Here is a 19,922-nt window from a genome sequence, read left to right as displayed (position 1 = left end):
ATATCTCCAATACCAATAAAATCTAATGTTATGTCATTACCTAATCTAACATATCCCATGATACTGCAACATGAGTGGAATCACTCTCGCTAAGGGATAACACGAATTGAAGCCCCCTAAATCAATCAACCAATATTGAGTATAGGTGAACAAGGCATCGGTCAAATTTAAACATCAAGAGAAGAAGCTGCAAGTATGTAGTCGTCATCATAATCAGTCTACATGACATTAATCTCTTCAATCTTGATACTGGACTTGATGGAGACAATGCTACAATCATCATTCTTTTCTTGTGATTTACCCTTTCCCTTTTCCTTCTGCTTGTTATCATGCATTTTATGGCACTACGCCCGAATATGACCTTGGTTCCCACAATAATGACAAGTCAATGCGAACTTGCGACCACAAGACTTACTACAAGACTGACTATCCACATGACTAAAAACGAGACTTCTGAGAGTCTCTCCCACAATGGTCATTACTTCTGTTAGTATTACTACCTCTTGATATCAAAGCATGAGAGCTATAGAAAACATCAACATTATTTTTGTTAACCTCTTCATTCAATAATGCACCCTCTATATCCTACAATTCCAACCCATCAGCATGCATATTTGTACACATAGTAGTAATGTGTCTCATGATTCAAGTAATGTAACCAACAAGAACAATGGTGAAAGACTCCCCTTAAAGTCGATCCCCTGTGAAGACAAGTGGCTAAAATAAAATAAAACTCATACAAGTGGGTGGACATGGAAGTCCCCTCCATACAAAGGTCTATGAGTTGTTTTAGCCACCAATACATTTGAGAGACATGGCTCTGCTTATAATAATGGACATGATGAATCTTCTCCCATAACTACCCAATGGTCTGCCCTTAAGGGATAACTTTATAGAAGACCTGATTTACACGACTCATCCAATTCAGCCCAATCCTCTGCATCAAAGTGTTCAGGCTTTACACCCTCATATCTCAATGGCTTAATCTGCAATTTTTACATCAAAACTTGCTATATTTGTGCCTTCCAATAGATGTAATTAGTGCCATCCAATTTATCAATGTTAAAGATAGCATTGTCATTTGATCCATCAACCATCATGCCAAGAAATAAAAGCACAATACAAGAAGACAAGTTAATGTAAATTAGTACAAATCAACCCAAAAATTACAACCAATGAAAGTGCTAAGCAAGAAAAACTGCCAAAATAGTGAATTATCCACTAACTACAATCAATGAACTATCAAGATAAAGTGTCTACTCTTATAAACAATGATGAAAACTACAATTACAACATGCTAAAATAAATACAACAATAAATCCAAAACCGAGTATAAGCAAGTGATCCAAGAAATATAGGCTTCAATTGCAAGGTATACCCTGTAATAAATGAGATATGTACGAGCAACTAGTAGTAACTAAGCATGTAACCAGTATCGAGAACTGTCAAACTCACTGTGTCAAAGAGAGATACATCCAACGGGCATAAATATCATACATGTAGTAGGTCTCAAGAATAATTGAAGAGAACTACCAAATGCACAACTAACTAAACAAGGGTATACGTCCCGAGTCCAAAGCAAGAATCAAATCAACCCACTAGGCAAGTAATTGGATCCAAGTAGCATCCAAAGAGCAAGTTCCACTATCTTAATGAAGTAAGCTCAAGCTCAATTGCAAAAGTCCAATACTCAATGCGAAGATCTTAGTGTCAAGTAGCTCCCACTGAAGCAAAATCGAATTAGAGAATAGCAATCAAGCTCAATACATGAAGTACATAAGCATCTGGAGGCTAAGATGCATCAAGACCATACATCCAAGAGCAATATATATGGCAAATCCTCAAGCTTATAAGTAGAATCACTGAAACACCCAAAGCATAAGGTCAATGCTCCCATACATGTAACCAAGCTAAAATTCAATGGTTAAAAGCTTCCAATAGCATATCCAGGTATAGAGTATCAATGGCACACATCAATATGTTGAATGAAGTACCCAAATGGCATCCAAGAACAATAGGTATAAACTTCCACTATATTACAGTAGTGAAAATGATTGCATAAGCTGAGCTATGCAAGCCTAAACCAAGTCAATAACATTCCAAGCATTAAATGACCATCAAGGATATCAAGGCCAAGCATCAAAGGCATGACAAATATATTATAAAGTTCATGTATACTACCCATAGGCACAACAACAATAAAACTTTAGTAAAACTAAGCTATTTAAGCTCAATCCAATCCACAAGAGAATCCCAAGCATTAAGTGCAATCAAATTGGTTATTGTCCAAGTTGTTGCTACCAACGCTAAACACCCTAAAATCTCCAAGTGCACTCTAAAGTGCTCAAGCAAGTCTAAGGAATCCTAGACACGTGTAAGAAGGCCAGGAAGAAGAGGAGCATCAATGGTTACCTCTTCAAGTTAAAGCCATGGTAGCCATGAATGAAGTGATGTAGGTATTCATCACGAGCTAAGAAGAATGATAAGGAAGCTCCCGAGTGCAAGGGCTCTGATAACAATTGAAGGGAGAAGGCCGAGTGAGAGCACGAGCAAGTGGAAGCAATAGAGCTGTGAGCTATTGCAAATGGAGCAAGAGAGCAAGAGAGAGAGACTCAAGATGTGGGAACTCCAAAAATGGCAATGTGTGACTAGCCTCCCTTATTCTATTAGTCATTGAAAGAATAAAGAATGAAGAGACAATGATGGGCACCTGCCACCTGCAATGTACAAAGTGTGCAAATAATGTCAATATAGTGAATACATAGGTGGTGTAGTCGCATGTGCCTTTACCCCTAACAAATGAAGGGATTGGAAGATCAATCCTTAATCTAGCCTATTGTAGGATATTTAGAAGATAATTTTGAAAAATTAAAAGTCTTGTTTAGTTTTCTAAGGATGCTCAAACCCTTCCCATTGTAAGATTATGAAAGCAAGTATAAATTGACCGTTGATAAAACCTTTTAGTTCTTTTATTTCCAAGCCATGTAAATGGGGAGAAAACCTCCTCACTAGTGTTTTTGCATACATTTTCTATATTGAAGTTAAACATGTGGTACGCTTGCAATTGGTTAGGATATCCCTCTTTTCTCTTTTGTGTATAACTTTGATAACACCCTCATTGTTATTGATTGGAAAAGCAACATATTCCATGGCTTCTACTAGCATTAGAGGCCCTTTCTTTTTTATTCCTAATTGCTACAAACATTTCCTTGATTGGCTTATCGACCTTCACTATCCACTAAGTTCTAGCATGTATGTTTATATTGTTGGATTCCTTCTCTTTAGCTTTTTCCTGCAACTCTACTTGGCCTTAATCTATTTTGCTTTCCAATTGGCTGCAGAGGTCATACCTATAGATCTAGAGTTGTTTCCTTTTAGCAATTGCTTCCTACGTAGAATAGTTGAGCAAGTGCTAAGACCTTTTGTATAGCAATAGACCAGCTTGGGCAAGATATTTAGTCTCTCTAAAGGTTCTAGTTCAAATTTATTTAAGGTGACCCCTTATTTCATCCATTTGAAACAATATGGGATCTGAATGAAGTCAACCAAACCATTTTTTTTAATGTCTAAGTTACTGAATATAATTATTATCTAAGTTATTGGATATGATTATTTGAATATGGACATGATCAAAGAGTAACAAGTTCTTAAATGCCTTACACTTAATACTTACAAAGGTGGACAAAATGTTTTGCAAGAGTTCCATATTGTTTTTCATTACTAGCAATAAGATGTCCCTTTTGGAGGAATCTAGCTTCTAAATGTTTAACCGTTTTGAAGTCAACCACAAGGATTATAGGATATTGATAATGGTGGATTTTTCCTTCATTGGAATGCAACTACCCACCTATTATCCTGGTCTTGTAATGTTTTAACCTACAACCTAGCAAGCTTGTTATGAACTAAAATTGCTCCCCCATCCTCAAAATTTCAGTAGTTATGATTGGTAAAGACCCATGTATAGTTTCTATTTACAAATTTCATATTCTTTTGTAGTCTAGAGCTTGTCAGATTGAATTCCTACAAGGAAGGTGGATTGATCCTTCATGCAATCCTTCCAAACTCTAGCTCTTCTAGGGTTTTTTATGAGAATCTTTATGTTGTAGGATATTAGTTTAAGAGTTTATTGAGACTAGCTTTTTTTAGACTCCCCTTTTTCTTGATTCTCCATGAGACCATTTAGAGACCAGTATTCCTAGTGTATCACTTAACGGTGTGATCATAGCACTGTGACAAGGATATCTGGTACATGCAGTACAAGTTATGAAGGGGGAAGGAAGTGTCTCCCAAGTGTCAGAGTATACACAAGAACCAAGGAGCTACACATAAATGAAGATGGATTGAGTTTTAAGAAGAGGAAGTGCATTAGCATTGTGTATATGTATCTATGTGTGCATCCGAGGACGCCTAGGAATGTTTACTTGTGTGTAATGAGCATTGCATTCATTTGGGGTCATCCTCTCCCTTAAAGTCAAGGTTTAATGTATTTTCTTTCATTAAGAAAGACGAGAGAGATAATTCTCTCACTAAGAAAGACAAAAGACGCGATCCTCTAGAAGTGAGGAGAGAAGTGATTTTCTCTTTCTAAGGTCTAAGATGGCACAAGCTTTTGTGGGAAGTAAATCTTAAGGTTGAGGCCCAAGGCAATCTAATGAACTCTCCTTATCTATGGCTCAAGGTGGTTGCAAGACCACAAGTTAAGAGTACAGTTTAAAAAGTTGTTTTTTCTTAAAATAGACATGGTGAATCCATTTTTAAAATATCTCGCGATAGAAAGATGATCTCTAAAAACCGCCCACCTAGGTTATCGGAAACAACGAGATCTACAACTTTTGTGTTGAATGTTTTTTCATCCGAGCAACGCACAGAGAGATATTGTGTAGGAGAGAAGGAGAGACTCAAGAAGGATCAAAAGGTGCCAACTTCCAAGTTATGCAAGTGTTAGCCGATTGTATGCCGTGCAAGGAACCGTGATCTTGTTCCTAAGATCTTTTTAGACAATCATTTCCTGGACAATCAGTGGACAGCAGAGTACAGCAAGTTTCACGGAGTGCAGAGGACACATCAGCAGTATGGCAGGATGCCATGTGGCACTGGGCAATTGGACAACAATTCTGTCCAGTCGGACTGCACAGTTGACCAGTTTACTGCAATCAATTGCATTTAATACAGCTGACCTAGTGCATCTATTTTCTATTTTTTTGGCTATTTATAGCCAATTTGTGGCACACTTCAGCATCTATTCACTTCAAATTCTGGTCTTGAGATATGTTAGCTAAGAGAGACTATTTCTGCACTCTTATACAGCATATTACACTACAGATTTTCTATGTTTACATTGTCTCCTTTTCTCTCTCTTCTCTCTATGTTCACTCTCTCAATCTTTGTCCTACGCTTTTGCATCGCTGCACTCCAACATGGTATCAAAGTGGTGAAGATGGACTAATTGAGGGCTGAACCTATCTGAAGAGGAGATTTCAGCGTGACACAAGGCTACGTTTCCAGGATTTGAGGGCGAGCGGGAGGGCTGCGCATCGGATCAAGGCTGAAGCGAGCGTGGGCGTGCGGAAAAGGAGTCTAATCGATGAATTTGTTGCAGGTTATTCCTATTCGAAGGGGAGGAAGGTTGTATTTGAGGCCTTCCATTGCAAATTTTACTTTTTCATCGCCTTCGGCGGGTGAAGAAGGTTTGGGTAGCGGAGGAACCAGCCCTAGAAGGCTATGTTTATACAGTCAAAGGGGGCTGATTTTGCATTTGTGCAAGTATTGCAGGTTAACATGTCTCCAGAGACTGATTTGGAGTTCCACGCGATAATGGACAGGAAGGTGCCTATCCTACTAGCTCTTCCATTGGATCAAAAGCTTGATGGTGACAATTACCGCATCTGGCGGGTGATTATGTTGGCCATTTTGGAATCTTATGATTTGGTGGAACTGGTGATGGAGGAGATTAACATGCCCTCAATGAGGGATGAGTCCAAACTCTCTTCCAATGCTCGTGTGGAGTTGACCAAGGCTCAGTCTCATTGGGACAAACTAAATGCCAAGATTCGATCTTTTCTGTTTCTGTCTTGCACTACAGCCGTGATAGCTCACATCGAGCACTTGACAAAGCTCAAGAGATATGGCTGGAGCTCGACCAAATGTACAATCGAATGACCCTGATGAAGAGGGTTTCTTTGGAGGTGCAGACGCAGACTTTGTCCATGAATAAGTCTTCTTCGTTTTGGGAACACATCAACAAGCTTCAGCAACTTTAGATGCAAGTTCAAAATGCGGGGAAGCCTATTTCCTCCGAAGACATGGCGATCACTTTACTGTCAAAATTGCTGCCACGATTTGATGCCTTTTATTCCGCCCTTATTGCATCAGGGCGGGAGTCGACTCTTCAATGGGAAGAGTTGTTTCCTATGGTCTTGGACCACGAGGAACAATTGAAGAGACAGAATGCTTCCAAATCGGAGGCTTTGGTTGGTCAAGCCTCTCAGAAGAAGGGGAAGGACCAAAAGAAGAAGGAGGGCAACAAATCCAAGAAGGACAAGGAGAAGGAATCGACTTGCTATATTTGTGGTAAGACCGGTCACTGGAAGAAGGATTGCCCCGACAAAGACAAGGACACAAAGGATTCTGGAGCGGTGGTTGCACCCTCATCAGTTGCTTTTCTACACTTAACAGTCATTGAGGACTCTACATCGAAGACTTCTAATGCTGCGATGACAGCTCCCCAGGCTCGAGAGCGGATTGTGGACAGTGGTGCCTCATGGCACATGACTCCTTCTTCCAATGGTGTTGCCCATTTGCGACCTTCGCATGGGCAGATTCTCATTGGAGATAGCTCTTTTGTGTCTATTGATGCGCGGGATGAGATGCAGCTTATTCCAGATGGATGTGGTGGTACCCACATTTCCAAGGTGTTGCAAGTACCAAGCTTGGGGTATCATTTGCTTTCAGTCCATAAGATTTGTGCTCTTGGTCTCTTGGTGGAGTTTCACAGTGATATTATTCGCGTCCTTGATCGTGGATTGAGGAAGGTTCTCTATGCAGGGTATGAGGAGGATGGCATCTACAAGTTGAAGTCTTCCCTAGCTCTTACCTCTCTTCTTCTTACTTCTCAAATACAGTCCAAGCTATGGCATGCTCGGTTTGGCCACCTGAACTACGAGTACCTTCGGAAGACGTCGCAAGGGTCGTTTGTCCGAGGATTGCCAACCATAGTGGTGAGCCATCAGCCATGTGTCTCCTGCATTCATGGGAAATTGCATCGAGATACAATTCCCAACAAAGCTTCTAAGCGGTCTACTTCACCCATGGATCTTGTATCTACGGATCTTTATGGCCCGATGAGGATTGAGTCCCTAAAGGGGAGCTTGTACTTCATGTTGATTGTAGATGACTACAATAGGATGACTTGGGTCTATTCTTGACATTGAAGTCGAAGGCTTTCTCTCACTTCAAGGATTGGCTTCCCTTTGAGGAGAACCGTTCTGGTCGAAGACTGAAGACCTTGCGTTCAAACAAGGGAGGTGAATTTATATCTAATGAGTTTGCTCGTTTTTGTGCGAATAGGGACATTCACCAAGAGTTTGTTAACACCAACACTCCCCAAGAGAATGGTATTTTGGAGCGGAAGAACCGACGTGTGATCGAGATGGCGCACACCATGATGGAGCGCCGACAGACACCTCAGTTTCTGTGGGCTGAGGCAATGGCTACCGCAATTCACATCCTCAATCGATCTCCCACTTCGACCGTTGATAGGATGACACCTTTTGAGGCTTACTTCGGGACTAAGCTTGATGTCTCTTATTTCAGGATCTTTGGGTGTGACGCTTATGTGCACATTCCGAAGACGCAACGTGATAAGTTCGAGGTGGCTTCGCAATGACAGGTTTTTGTTAGCTATAGCTCCTAGTCCCAAGGTTATCATATGTTTGATCCCGTCAAACGGGATGTTTACACGAGCCGAGATGTGCGGTTCATGGAAGTTCCGACCATAGAGGGGGGTGAGGAGCACCCCGTCCTTGGAGATCCAGGGGAGAATTGGGCTCCCGAGACAGTTCCTTTGGAGCCAGAGCCTCTTGCTAGAGATTCTTCTTCTGATTCAAAGTCTTCTCTTCTGCCAGCCACCCCAGAGGAGTGTCTACCGATGGATGTACCCGAGTCTTCAGCAGATGGAGAGCAACGGGGAGAAGTTCATCCTCCTCCCCGTTGGGCCCGTGACACACTCCGAGATTCAAGGATCGAGGGAGTTCCTGAGGAGAGGGAACTGCAGGATGGATCGCGGAGGTCACGGAGGAACCACGCACATTCTTCAGAGCTTGTTTGCTCCAACTATTGTTTGATGATCCGTGTTATGCAGGATCGTGAGCCCACTTCAATGAAGGAGGCTTTGCCAGTCTGATAATTGGCAGAAGGCTATGGAAGTCGAGTTGGAGGCTATTGAGAGGAATGGCACTTGGTCTCTTGTGCCTTGTCCCTCTCATAAGAAGGTGATTGGTGTCAAGTGGGACTTCAAGGCCTTGTACATTAGCAATGGTTCTTTGGACAAGCACAAGGCTCGCTTTGTTGCTAAAGGTTTTGCTCAACGCCCCGGCATTGATTTCCATGATACTTTTGCTCCCACTGCTCGTATGGCGACTATTCAAGTTGTTCTTGCCTTGGCTGGCCATAGGAGATGGCATATCTATCAGTTGGATGTGATGTTGACCTATCTAAATGGTGACTTGCAGGAGGAGATCTATGTTGAGCAGCCTCCCCTCCTTGCTTTGGATCCTCGGATGGGAAAGTTTACAGGTTGAAGGCCTTGTATGGTCTCAAGCAAGCTTTGCGTGCATGGAACGAGAAGATTGACTCGTTTCTTTAGTCGAAGTTGGGATATCGGCACTCCAAGGACGATCCGCACCTTTATGTGCACACTTCCGAGGTTGGTCGTGTGTTATTTGTGTTGTATGTTGATGATGATTCTGACAGGCGATCATGCACAGAAGGTCTAAGAGACCAAGACAGCTTTACATCAGACATTCAAGATGACGAATTTGGGACTTCTTCATTTCTTCTTGGGTCACGAGATTTATCAGTCTCAGAGGGGGATTTTCATCTCTCAACAGAAGTACATTCAAGAGCACTTGGTGACTTTTGAGATGGAGACTTGTCAGTCCATTACTACTCCTATGGATCCAAATTGGAAGGCCACTTCACACTCAGATTCTCCCGTGATGGATGCTTCACGCTACCATTAGTTGATTGGATCCTTGATTTGACTTCTCAACACTCTTGTTGATCTTTGTTTTGCTGTAGGTCTTTTGGCAGGGTTCATGACTGAACCCAAACAAGTGCATTGACAGGCTACCCTGAGGATTCTTCGGTATTTGAGGAGGACCTCTGACTTAGGGATTTCTTATCCCGCAGGTACAGATGCTTCCGATCTGGTTCTTGCAGGTTGGAGTGCCTCAGATTGGGCTGGCGATGTGGACCACCGACAGTCTACTACAGGCTACTGTTTTACCTTGGGTACAGGTGTTATCTCTTGGAGTAGCAAGAAGCAGCCCACATTAGCCCTTTCTTCTACTGAGGCGGAGTATCAAACTGCGTCTTCCACCACATGTGAGGTTGTGTGGCTTCGGAGATTGTTGGAGGAGCTTGATTGCCCCCAGACTCGTCCTACTCTTCTGCGGTGCGACAATGAGAGTTGCATTGCCTTGGTACAAAATCCTATATTCCATGCCCGGACGAAGCACATTGAGATCCAGTATCACTTCATTCGGGAGAAGCTTTTGGATGGGACCATTGATGTGGAGTACTGTAAAACAAAGGATAATCTTGCAGATTTGTTTACGAAGGCGCTTCCCCAAGCTCTTCTTCGACAGCATTCCAGATCCCTTAGCCTTTTGACTCGTCCAAGATCTAAGAGGGGGTGTTAGACAGTCGGTGGACAACAGAGTACAGCAGGTTCCACGTCAGCATAGAGGACACGTCAATAATACGATAGGATGCCACGTGGCACTGGGCAGTCGGATTGCACAGTCGGCCAGTTTACTGTAGTCAACTGCACTTAATGCAGCCGACCTGGTGCAGTTATTTCCTATTTTTTTGGCTATTTATAGTCGGTTTGTGGCACACTTCAGCATCTATTCACTTCAGATTCTGGTCTTGAGATCTGTTGGTTGAGGATGACTGCGCTCCGGCTGACGGAGATTGAGGTCATCAAGTCAGAGACATACGCAGATATTTCATTTGTCCCCATGTATATTTCTGCACTCTTATACAGCATACTACACTGCAAATTTTCTGTGTTTACACTCCTCTCTCTCTCTCTCTCCTCTCTGTGTTCACTCTCTCTCGGTCTTTGTCCTACGCTTTCGCATCGTTGCACTCTGACAAATCTACAAGTAAGAACTGGTTTATGTGTAACGGAGGAGCTTGCTCCTTGTCAATAATATAACTCCACAAGGAGGGGGGGACTGGCCCATTTTCCAATCCCTAGTGTATTGTCAATCTCTCTATCTCTCTTTCTCTCTCTACATCTTTCTTTTCTCTCATATATTCTCTCTCTATGCTAGCATAATATTTACCTTTCTTTTCTCTCATATGTTCTCTATGCCAACATAATATTTACCATATATTTTAAGTATATAAGAAAGTCGAGTGTGTATCTCAAATCTTATAACAGAAGTAGCCCTTTGATTTGTTCCCCACCCTATCATCATCCATGTTCAAGATCCCATCCCCCTCAAAATTCTCAATCAAGTCAATGAAAGAATTATCTATATTAGATTCATTAGTTTGGTTGTAGGTGTTTTCCACCAAAATTTGGTCTTCATCCAAGTCCAAGGGTAGATGCAAACTCTTGCTTTTCATCTTGCTTACTATCATCCATCCCCTCTTTCTAATGGGAGTCATCAAGGGTGCCTATGAGCAAAGGGGAGAATTGTTGAAATTATCCATTCTCTTCTAATTATTTATGTTACCATTATTAAGATTTTTCTTAGCTTAGACAAACTGAAATCCATTGCTTTTGCCTTTGTCCCTCTCCTATTGGGCTTTATTATCAATATTGTATGAGCCATGCCCTAGTTTGATTCTCAATGTTGAAGCCTTCACTCCTCCAAAGAGTGCAACATCATAAAAGCTACTTCACCAAGCTAATAGCTTATAAGATATACATCATTGTCTCATAATCCCATTAATGGTTACCATTATTAAGATTTTCCTTACCTTGGACAAACTAAAATCCATTGCTTTTGCCTTTGTCCATCTCCTATAGGGCTTCATTATCAATATTGCATGAGCCATGCCCTAGTTTGAGTCTCAATGCTAAGCCTTCACTCCTCCAAAGAATGCAATATCATAAAAGCTACTTCGACAAGCTAATAGCTAATAGGATATGCATCATTGCATCAATCCCATAAATGGTCACAATCTTAGCACTGTGAAGTTTGTGCATGACATCACTTGTATAAGCTTCCATCTCTAGAGCTTCCTTTCGAGTCATATGTCAAATGTACCTATATATAGAACACACATGATATTCTCAAAGTGACTGGCAAATTGGTCAGCATTTATGTCTCTAAACCAATAGCTAAAATAGCAAATATGTATTGCATGAGAACCTGCTTTCTAGCTCGAGAGTAATCCAAGTTTCTAACACCTCCCCACCTATCTCCTAGGTTTTATATGTTCATCTTCAAGTTCTATAGATGCAACTCCAAAGCTTTGATTGATTTGTCCGTTAACTTTAACCTCTTGCAAATGAAGCATCTATTGACAATACAATCTTTCTGAATAGCAAGAGGACGATCAAGGTTTTGAGACCCCTTGCATATTATGGGTTTATATCTTTAGGTCCTCTCATAACTTCATTTTGGTTGTTTTTTATTGTTGCTATTTTTGCTTATGGAATTGGTGATCTCATATCATCACATCAACAAGGATTGTTTTGAGCCATTTTTGGGGATAATCCCTACTACAAAGCTTGAGTGGAGATTATGGCCAAAGGCGAGTTGGAACACCCTACAAAATATAAATTTGACCATGAAGTTCCAGGTGTGCAAGTGTGCTTTCTGCACTTAACACATTTTATCACCATATCAATAAAGGCTGTGGAACCATTTCTGGGGAGTTCCTCCTCTGGTGATCAACTAGATATTATGGCAAAAGGCAAGAGTCCAGAGTACAATGAACGCCAAGCGGTTTCTATTGACCTTGTTTGTCCAGTACAAGTTGGAGAACTATCCCTGTTGTAAACTACATGGCCTCACAGTAGGAAGTACACTTGTTAAAAGGTACCTAGCCTAACACTCCCTATCCTCAGCCATTAAAATAGAACTCCGAACTTTCATGATCTGAAGTCAGATGACAGACAACATTGCACACACTGAACACACAGCATTGACAGAGAGCGACTTGAATGTGCACAAAATTGCCGACACCTTGAAAGGGAGAAAAGAAACCATACCTTCTATCCACAACAACATATGCACAATAAATGCAGAAGATTAAAACAGACAGCCTATATCATCATTTCTCACACCACACAAATTACAGACTTGATCATGCAGCTTCATTTGTATATGAGTGAGTGCACACTCTGCACACAAATTGAAGGACAAGAAAGCAGAAAGTAAGAAAGATGAAAGACGACCTCAAAAGAAATACAAGTATTTGACAAAAGAAGCAGTAGAAATCATTCTGTTACCAGGGGCATCTTTACCCCCACAAAACAATGTATACAGATTCGTCACTCTCATAGCTGTAACAAGTTAACGTGAGCAGCAACCTATTACTCCCTGCCTTTGATATAAAAGATGCCTTTTAAGGCTTTTGCTATAGCACAATTCTATGGCCACCAACCTGTTATAATGACCAGTTCAAGCCACGAACAGTCCGCTGCTTGTGAACTTTGGCAACTAGCTCCTGTTGTGGCTGCTGTCAGATGCCCATAATCTCTTCTACCAGTACAAGATGAGAAACCATCCAAGCTCAGGGCTGCCAAGTTGTCTCCTCAGATAAGAGTAATGTATGTGCTGCTGCATTTCCATTGGCATAGTCCAAAGCCACATCATCTGTTTCATACAGCTTTGAACAGATGGACCCCATCCATTGGCTGCATTATACAATGTCGAGCGTCACGAAAACACAGCACCCCAATAGAGAAGCCATGATGTGCTTACACCTGCTGGCATATTCACAAGAAAATTGAAACTAAACTTCCCCTGGCATTAGTGCATAACCACTGGCTGATTCATAGAGAAGTCAAACTAAGAGCACATAATCTGATTGTTTGAGCTGACACTTCTCTATCACTCTCACCCAAGCTTTCAGGCTCTGCTCGTGCACTCCAACCCCAGCCAGAATCCTTGACATGAAAATACCATATGCTGCAATATTTGCCACGTGTTTATGCACAGGTAGCATTACTTAAGGCATCTATATCAAAACCCTTCTTCTGGGCATCAGCAATCAATGATTGATGTAGTTCCAAAAACACCTCTTTGTCTGATTTCCCTTCTCTTCGTGCAGCTTCATTGTTTTCTTGGATGAACTGGCATGCTTCAAGGGCAACCACAAAGCTCCGAATATCAGGCTCAACACCATCCTCTAACATTTTCTTGTAAAGAAGTAGAGTTTTTTCTCCTTGGGATTGCTCAACATAAACTGAAGCCATTGCATTCCATAAAACAACATTCTGATTTTGGGAGCTACTGAACACATGCTCTGCCTCTTGGTATTTTCCACATTTTGCATACATGGACAAGAGACTACTGGGAATAAATGCATTTTTGTCAAACTTCTTACTCTTCATTGCCATAGCATGGAATGCCTGCCCAATTTCCAAAGCTATAACTTTGTTGGACGCACCATCAACCACCACAACATCAGAGTCTGCAAGCAAGCTGGTAGATTCAAGAGCAATCACCACAGTCCATGGTTGTAACTCCACTCCCTCCTGTAGCATCTGCCTTAACAGACACATAGTCTTCATTGCATCAGCCTTCTCTATATATGACAACAACATTGAGTTCCAAGATACAGTATCACGCTCTGGTAGCGACTTGAAAACATCCTCAGCTTCTGTAGTGTGGAGGTTCTTTCCATACAAACCAATGAGGGCATTACCAACGTAGACATGTGATTCATACCACTTTCCGCGTGTTGCCTCATGAAGTTTTCTGCCTGTTTCCAAATCTGCTGCGAATGCACAAGCTTTAATCAGGCCAACGTATGTATATTCATCAGGCTCAATCCCTTCGTTTTGCATGGTCTCATAAAGCTTCACTGCCTCCACTGCCTTACCAGTTTCAGTGTAACTGGCAACTGCAATGGTATAAGAGAAGGCAGTGCGTTCTTTCAAGTTGTGAAAAAGCTGGATGGCCTCTGCATGGCCACCACAGAAGTTGAAGGAACTGACCATGTATTCACCGATTGTTTTATGAGTTTCAAGTCCATACTGGCTAAGGCATTCAAAGATTCTCTTAGCAGCGGGCAGAGTCTGTATGGTGTTACACAATCTGAAAAGTATGCGGTGGCCATTGTCAGAAAAGGATGCAAAGTCCGGGCCGACACTATGGAGGGTGTCAATGGCCTTATCAAGGGCCTTGTCGAGGTCCTCACCCTCACAGGTGGCGACAAAAACCTTCTCTGTATCAAGGAGGCGGAGGCGTTTTTCGACCCAGGCAGGCTTGGAGCGGCTCTCGAGCCAGAGGCCTTCCTTGGAGGCCTTGTGCCGGAAATCAGGGAACCTAGGGTTCCGCTTGTCCTGTCTGTTGTCCCACCAATCCATGGGGTTGTTGAAGAAGTCCTCCCAGAGCTTGGCCTGGCGATCGAGCTCCTCCCGGCTAGGTGGAGCGTTACGGTTTTTGATGTAGGGCGGCGGGGGGACAATGCGGGGGCGGGGGCCGGGGGGCGGGACAGCCTGTTGGGAGTAGGCCGGCGGGGGCGGGGCATATTGCTGCTGCGGGTAAGCCGGCGGGGGCGGGGGAGGGGGCGGAGCATATTGCTGCTGCGGCTGCTGGGGATACGCCGGCGATGGCATGGGATATTGCTGCTGCGGCGGATAGGCCTGCGGGGATGTGGACGCTGGCCGGCTGCACATGTACACAGAGCAGGAACGCGCCAGGGCGGTCCGCCGGCATGGGGATGCAGCCGCAGGGCAGCTGCGAGACCACATCATGGACGAGGCCGTGGGGCTTGTCGGGGCATATGCGTGCACGCTCAGCCCTGCCATGGTGACTTATGCTGCTCTCGAAGCGAAATCCAGCTTCTAACGAGAGACATTGAGGGGGAGCCAAAGTATTTGTTTTACAACGCGCAAAAATATCTCTACGGAGAGGCACTAGGGTTTTCATCTTTCGAATATGGCAAAATTAATAATTATCCGTTGGAAAGAAGGTATTTAGTGATTGGAAGGGACTCGGGAGAGGAAGGGCTGGAAACCCAGGTCTAGTTCCCATGTGGCCCCCAAAATCTTAAAATAATAAAGGGCGATTTGAGGCCCTTTATTGACGCTCATTGTATCATGGCCATGTGTAATGCCTCCACTTTGCTTGTATATGCAATTATCTTCTACAAATAAGCACTAATCTTACAAGGGAAGAGAGGAAAGCTCAAAACGTAGCAAGATTAGAGAGGTAGATTATTCCAATACTTTTTGCAATTATGGTGTTGACATGAAGTTGAAAATTCCATGCGTCAAGATCTCAAAGCTTTCACTAGAGGAAAAATTCACTACTAGTGGAGGGCAAGTCAAAGATTAAGAAGGCTTCTGTGGCCTTCTCTCTTACCAATCTTGTCAGTTTTGTGCTAATTTTTCTACAAAGCATGTGTATATCTTTTTCATCAAATAGATTCCCTAGAAAGAAGAATTCACATGATGGTTTCTTCAAACCTGCCAGGTGAGGGTAATGCTTCTACAGCACCATTTTGTTGATCAAGGTTTCTACTTTGCTTTGGTATCATCCAAACTAGAAAAAGATTGGATGCTCGCTTCATTTGTGGGCTACAAATGTGACTACATCTACACTCTCCCTTGGACTTTTGGAATCTCCCATGATGACACATTGCTTCACAAGTGCCTAGTTTGGGTCACCTTCCTAGGACTCCTTTATTGCATGGATTCAAAGGTTTCTTCCCTAGCTAAGGCACTCAACAAAGTGCTATGTGTTCCTTCTTCATCTAACAATATCATCCACCCTAACAAGACGACATACATATTATGGGACCAAAGAGATGAGGTTCTTAACTTCCTTGAGGTGTTTAATCCTAATGGTCTGGAGATCTTAGTCAAAATCAGATTTTCCTATTTTCTAGACTTATGCTATTTATGACATGAAACAGGTCATCACGCAAATGCATGCCATCACGAGTATTAACCTCAATTCGAGATGGCGGAAATATGAAGCAAAGAGTGAAAAAATGATAGAAAAATAGCAAAGGCACAGAGGCAGCCCCTAAAGCTAAGCTAAGGCAAAAAGTGCAATTTTAAATGGAAGGCGTATCAAAAAACTCTAAAAACTCTTATAAAAGAGCGCTAGGCTCTCTCCTATGCCATTTGTAGAAGAATAGACAGGTATAGACTTAAAGCATGAGGCAAAAAGAGGGAAATAGAAAAAAGAACCTTGCCACAACAGCCGATCTGTTGAGATATCGAGCTCCACTCGTGATATGCCAGGGTGACCATTGTGCATTTATGTCACTGACTTGTTAGCTGTAGATGCGGTTGGTACATCGCCCATGAATAATAGCTACATGACAGCTATCCTTATCTACTCTAATTCGTGGCTCAGTTAGTATGCCACCTTAGTTAGTTGAGTTTGGTTTGAGACCCATAAATAGGGTTCTTCTATTTCTTTGTACTGGAGTTCTTTTGGCTTACACAACTAAGAAGAGGAAAACCGTTTTCAGCCTCCATCTTTGTGTGTATTCCCCCATTGTGCAAGCAAGAAAGCTACAAGTGAGACTCCTTCCTTCTCTCCCACAATCTTGACATGATATCAGAGCCTTGTTTGTGGTAAGGAGCTCAAGAAAGCAAGCCAAGTTCGCGGTGTTCTGGTAAGAGGACCAGTGTTGCTTTCATTTTTCTATTTTGGGAGTAAGTCTTTGCAGGTAGCACAGTCGGAAAGTGCAAGAGTGCATTGTCTCAGATTGAGACGCCCTTCGCGGTGTAGCAAGAGGGCAGTATATGTTGCGGGACAGGGCTTTAGCCCTAGTTGCTCTGTTTTTTTTATTTGAGGCCATTTCGGGGCCTGTTTTGGAGGCGGAAGTTTTCTGTACGCACTCAGAAAAAGGCCCAGTTTTATGATGTGCGACCACTGTTCTACAAGTCGGTGAAAAGTTACTATAGAAATTGCATCGTATGCATGTGCACAGAGACATTGGGAGTTACAGAATCAATCTTGTTGCCTGTTGATGCAAAATCGTCACTAGGAAGTGACTGTGTGGTCAAATACCACTTTCGTCAGTTTTGCAGATTTGCCCTTGTGAGGCTGAAGCTGTGTTATTTGCAGTGATAGAATTTTTTGCAGTGTTCTGTAATGGCGTCTGATTCTCTTTCACAGATTGTCACTGAAAAGCTTGATAAGAACAACTTCCAAGCATGGAAGTTTAGAATGACGAATTTCCTTATGGGAAAAGGATATTGGGAATTCGTTGCAGGAAATGAAGAAGAACCAGTTCTTCCTGATGTTCCCAATCAACAGCAAATGCAGGCATTTAAAGCATGGCATGAGAGAGCCAGGAAAGTTATGTACTGGCTGTCTATCAGCATTTCAAACTCTATGATTGTGCATATTCAAGATGCAAGTACGCCATAGGAGGCATGGGATACTTTGTCAAAAATGTATAGCACAAATACGTAAGCCAGGAAAATGCAACTCAAGCAAGAGTTGCACAATGTGCAAAGAGAAAATATGAGCATCAATGACTACCACATGAAGGTGAAGAAGATTGCAGATGCACTTGCTTCCATTGGGTCGCCAGTGGAAGATGATGTTTTAGTTTCTGTGACCTTGAATGGTCTAGGAAAGGATTATGCACAGTTTCGAACATCCATTTCCGTTCGTGAAAGATTTCCTGATTTTGAGGAGTTGATTGCTCTTCTAATTTCTGAGGAGCAAAGAAAATGTGGTGCATCTTCTTCAGGAGGAACTTCAAAAGAAACTGTCTTCTACTCAAATGCTGGAAGAGGTAGAGGCAGAGGTAGAGGAGGCCGATCTGGAGGCTGTGGTAGAAATCAGAATATGCAGCAAACTCAAGAAAACCAGTCCTATGGAGGAGGACGCGGTAACTCTAGAGGCAGGGGGAGCCAAAGAGGTCGTGGTGGATGGCAAAAAGGCCAAAATGCAAACAGTAATGTTGAATGCTACTACTGTGGTAAAATTGGTCATATGGCTAAAGACTGCTATAAAAAGCAGAATGACATCATGAATGGAAAATTGCAACAAGGGAATTATGCATCTTCTAGTAGACAGGGTGATGACAGAAATGAGCATTTGTTTATGGTGCAGCACATGAACAATTATGTGACAAGTGTAAAAGAAAGCAACAATGTATAGTATGTTGACTCAGGTGCATCAAACCATATGACAGGTCATGCAGAATGGATGGAGGATGCAAGGAAAATGGAAAAAACAGGATTTGTGGAGACTGGTGATGATACTGCACATCCTATTGTGCAGATTGGAAAAATTCCTTTGTCTATGCAGGATGGGAAAAAGAAATACCTGTCGGATGTATTTCATGTCCCGAATATCACCAAGCATCTGGTTTCTGTTGGTCAAATGGTTGAGCAGGGCTTGCAGGTTAGATTTAATCCTCATACATTTTTTGTTAAGGATATGAAAAATAAAGATCGCTTGATAGCAAAAGGAAAGAAGAAGGGCAGAATGTTTACATTGGATGCAGACATGCCTGAATTGAGTGCAGCAATGTTTGCACATGGGACCGTTGTAGTTGCAAATATTGATATCTGGCATAAACGCATTGGTCATGTTAATGTACATCGACTTAAATCAATGCAAGCCCAAAATATTGTTGCAGGATTGCCTAAATTCAAGGTTACAGAAATGCATAAGGTATGTGAAGCCTGTCAGTTTGGAAAACAGGCAAGGAAACCATTTCCTAGACATGTTCAAGAGAGTAAGAAGCCATTGGAATTAATCCACTCTGATGTGTGGACTACAAAAGCTGCATCTCTTGGAGGCTGTCATTATTTTGTCACTTTTATTGATGATTATACCAGAAAAGTTTGGGTGTATTTTATGAAAAAGAAAAGTGAAGTGTTTGGGCATTTCAAAACTCTTAAGGCTATGGTTGAAAAAGAAACAGGTCTGCAAATAAAATGCCTAAGCTCAGATGGAGGGGGAGAGTACCTCTCAAATGAGTTTGCAAGGTTCCTGCAGGAGCATGGCATAAAGCAGCAATATTCATGCAGTCATACCCCACAACAAAATGGAATTGCAGAAAGGAAAAACAGGCATATTGGAGAGGTATCTCGTGCCATGCTCAATGAAAAAGACCTGCCAGATTTTTATTGGGCTAAGGCAGTTGCTAGCAGTCTACATAATGAACAGGACTCCCACTGCAGCAATACATGGGATGACTCCAGAGGAGAGGTATACTGGTAGGAAAGCAGATATTTCTCATTTGAAAATTTTTTGTTGCATTGCCTATGTTCATGTGCCAGATGAGTTGAGATCCAAGTTGGATCTAAAAGCTGAGAAGTGCATCTTTATTGGTTACTCTTTGCAGCAGAAAGGGTATAGATGCTATAACCCTTCTACTAGTAAGTTTACAGTGAGCAGAGATGTTGTTTTTGATGAGATGAGTAGTTGGTATAAACCAGTAAATGTGATTGATAATGTAGATGCACAAAATGGTAATGCTACACAGAATTCACAACAGCAGTCACAAGATATTAGTGGACCTGG

The 19,922-nt window shown here is 42.2% G+C and overlaps 1 protein-coding gene across 2 annotated transcripts; it reads right to left on the bottom strand.

Annotated features, from left to right (window-relative positions):
- Positions 1–718: 718 nt before the first annotated feature.
- LOC148022182 (pentatricopeptide repeat-containing protein At2g34400-like) lies at positions 719–15,314 on the bottom strand. Of its 2 annotated transcripts, none has more exons than XM_087697815.1 (2): positions 12,850–15,314; positions 719–1,022 (listed from the first exon to the last, which is right to left on the bottom strand). In XM_087697815.1, the coding sequence occupies exon 1, from the start codon at positions 15,221–15,223 to the stop codon at positions 13,397–13,399; it is 1,827 nt and encodes a 608-aa protein (XP_087553941.1). In that variant the 5' UTR covers positions 15,224–15,314; the 3' UTR covers positions 719–1,022; positions 12,850–13,396. The 2 variants fall into 2 exon arrangements, with proteins under 2 accessions (XP_087553941.1, XP_087553942.1); XM_087697816.1 differs by having other exon boundaries at positions 719–1,010.
- Positions 15,315–19,922: the final 4,608 nt, after the last annotated feature.

Source organism: Lygodium microphyllum, chromosome 17 (genome assembly GCF_053477565.2).
Source record: "Lygodium microphyllum isolate KBCC chromosome 17, Lygodium_microphyllum_v1.1.10, whole genome shotgun sequence".
Lineage (NCBI taxonomy): Eukaryota > Viridiplantae > Streptophyta > Polypodiopsida > Schizaeales > Lygodiaceae > Lygodium > Lygodium microphyllum.
The sequence above is the reverse complement of the archived record's forward strand: the minus strand, read 5'-3'. Positions and strand labels throughout refer to the sequence as shown.

What these genes read in the sequence shown, in the direction of transcription:
- LOC148022182 (XM_087697815.1), bottom strand. Translation starts at nt 15,223, where the DNA reads ATGGCAGGGCTGAGCGTGCACGCATATGCCCCGACAAGCCCCACGGCC.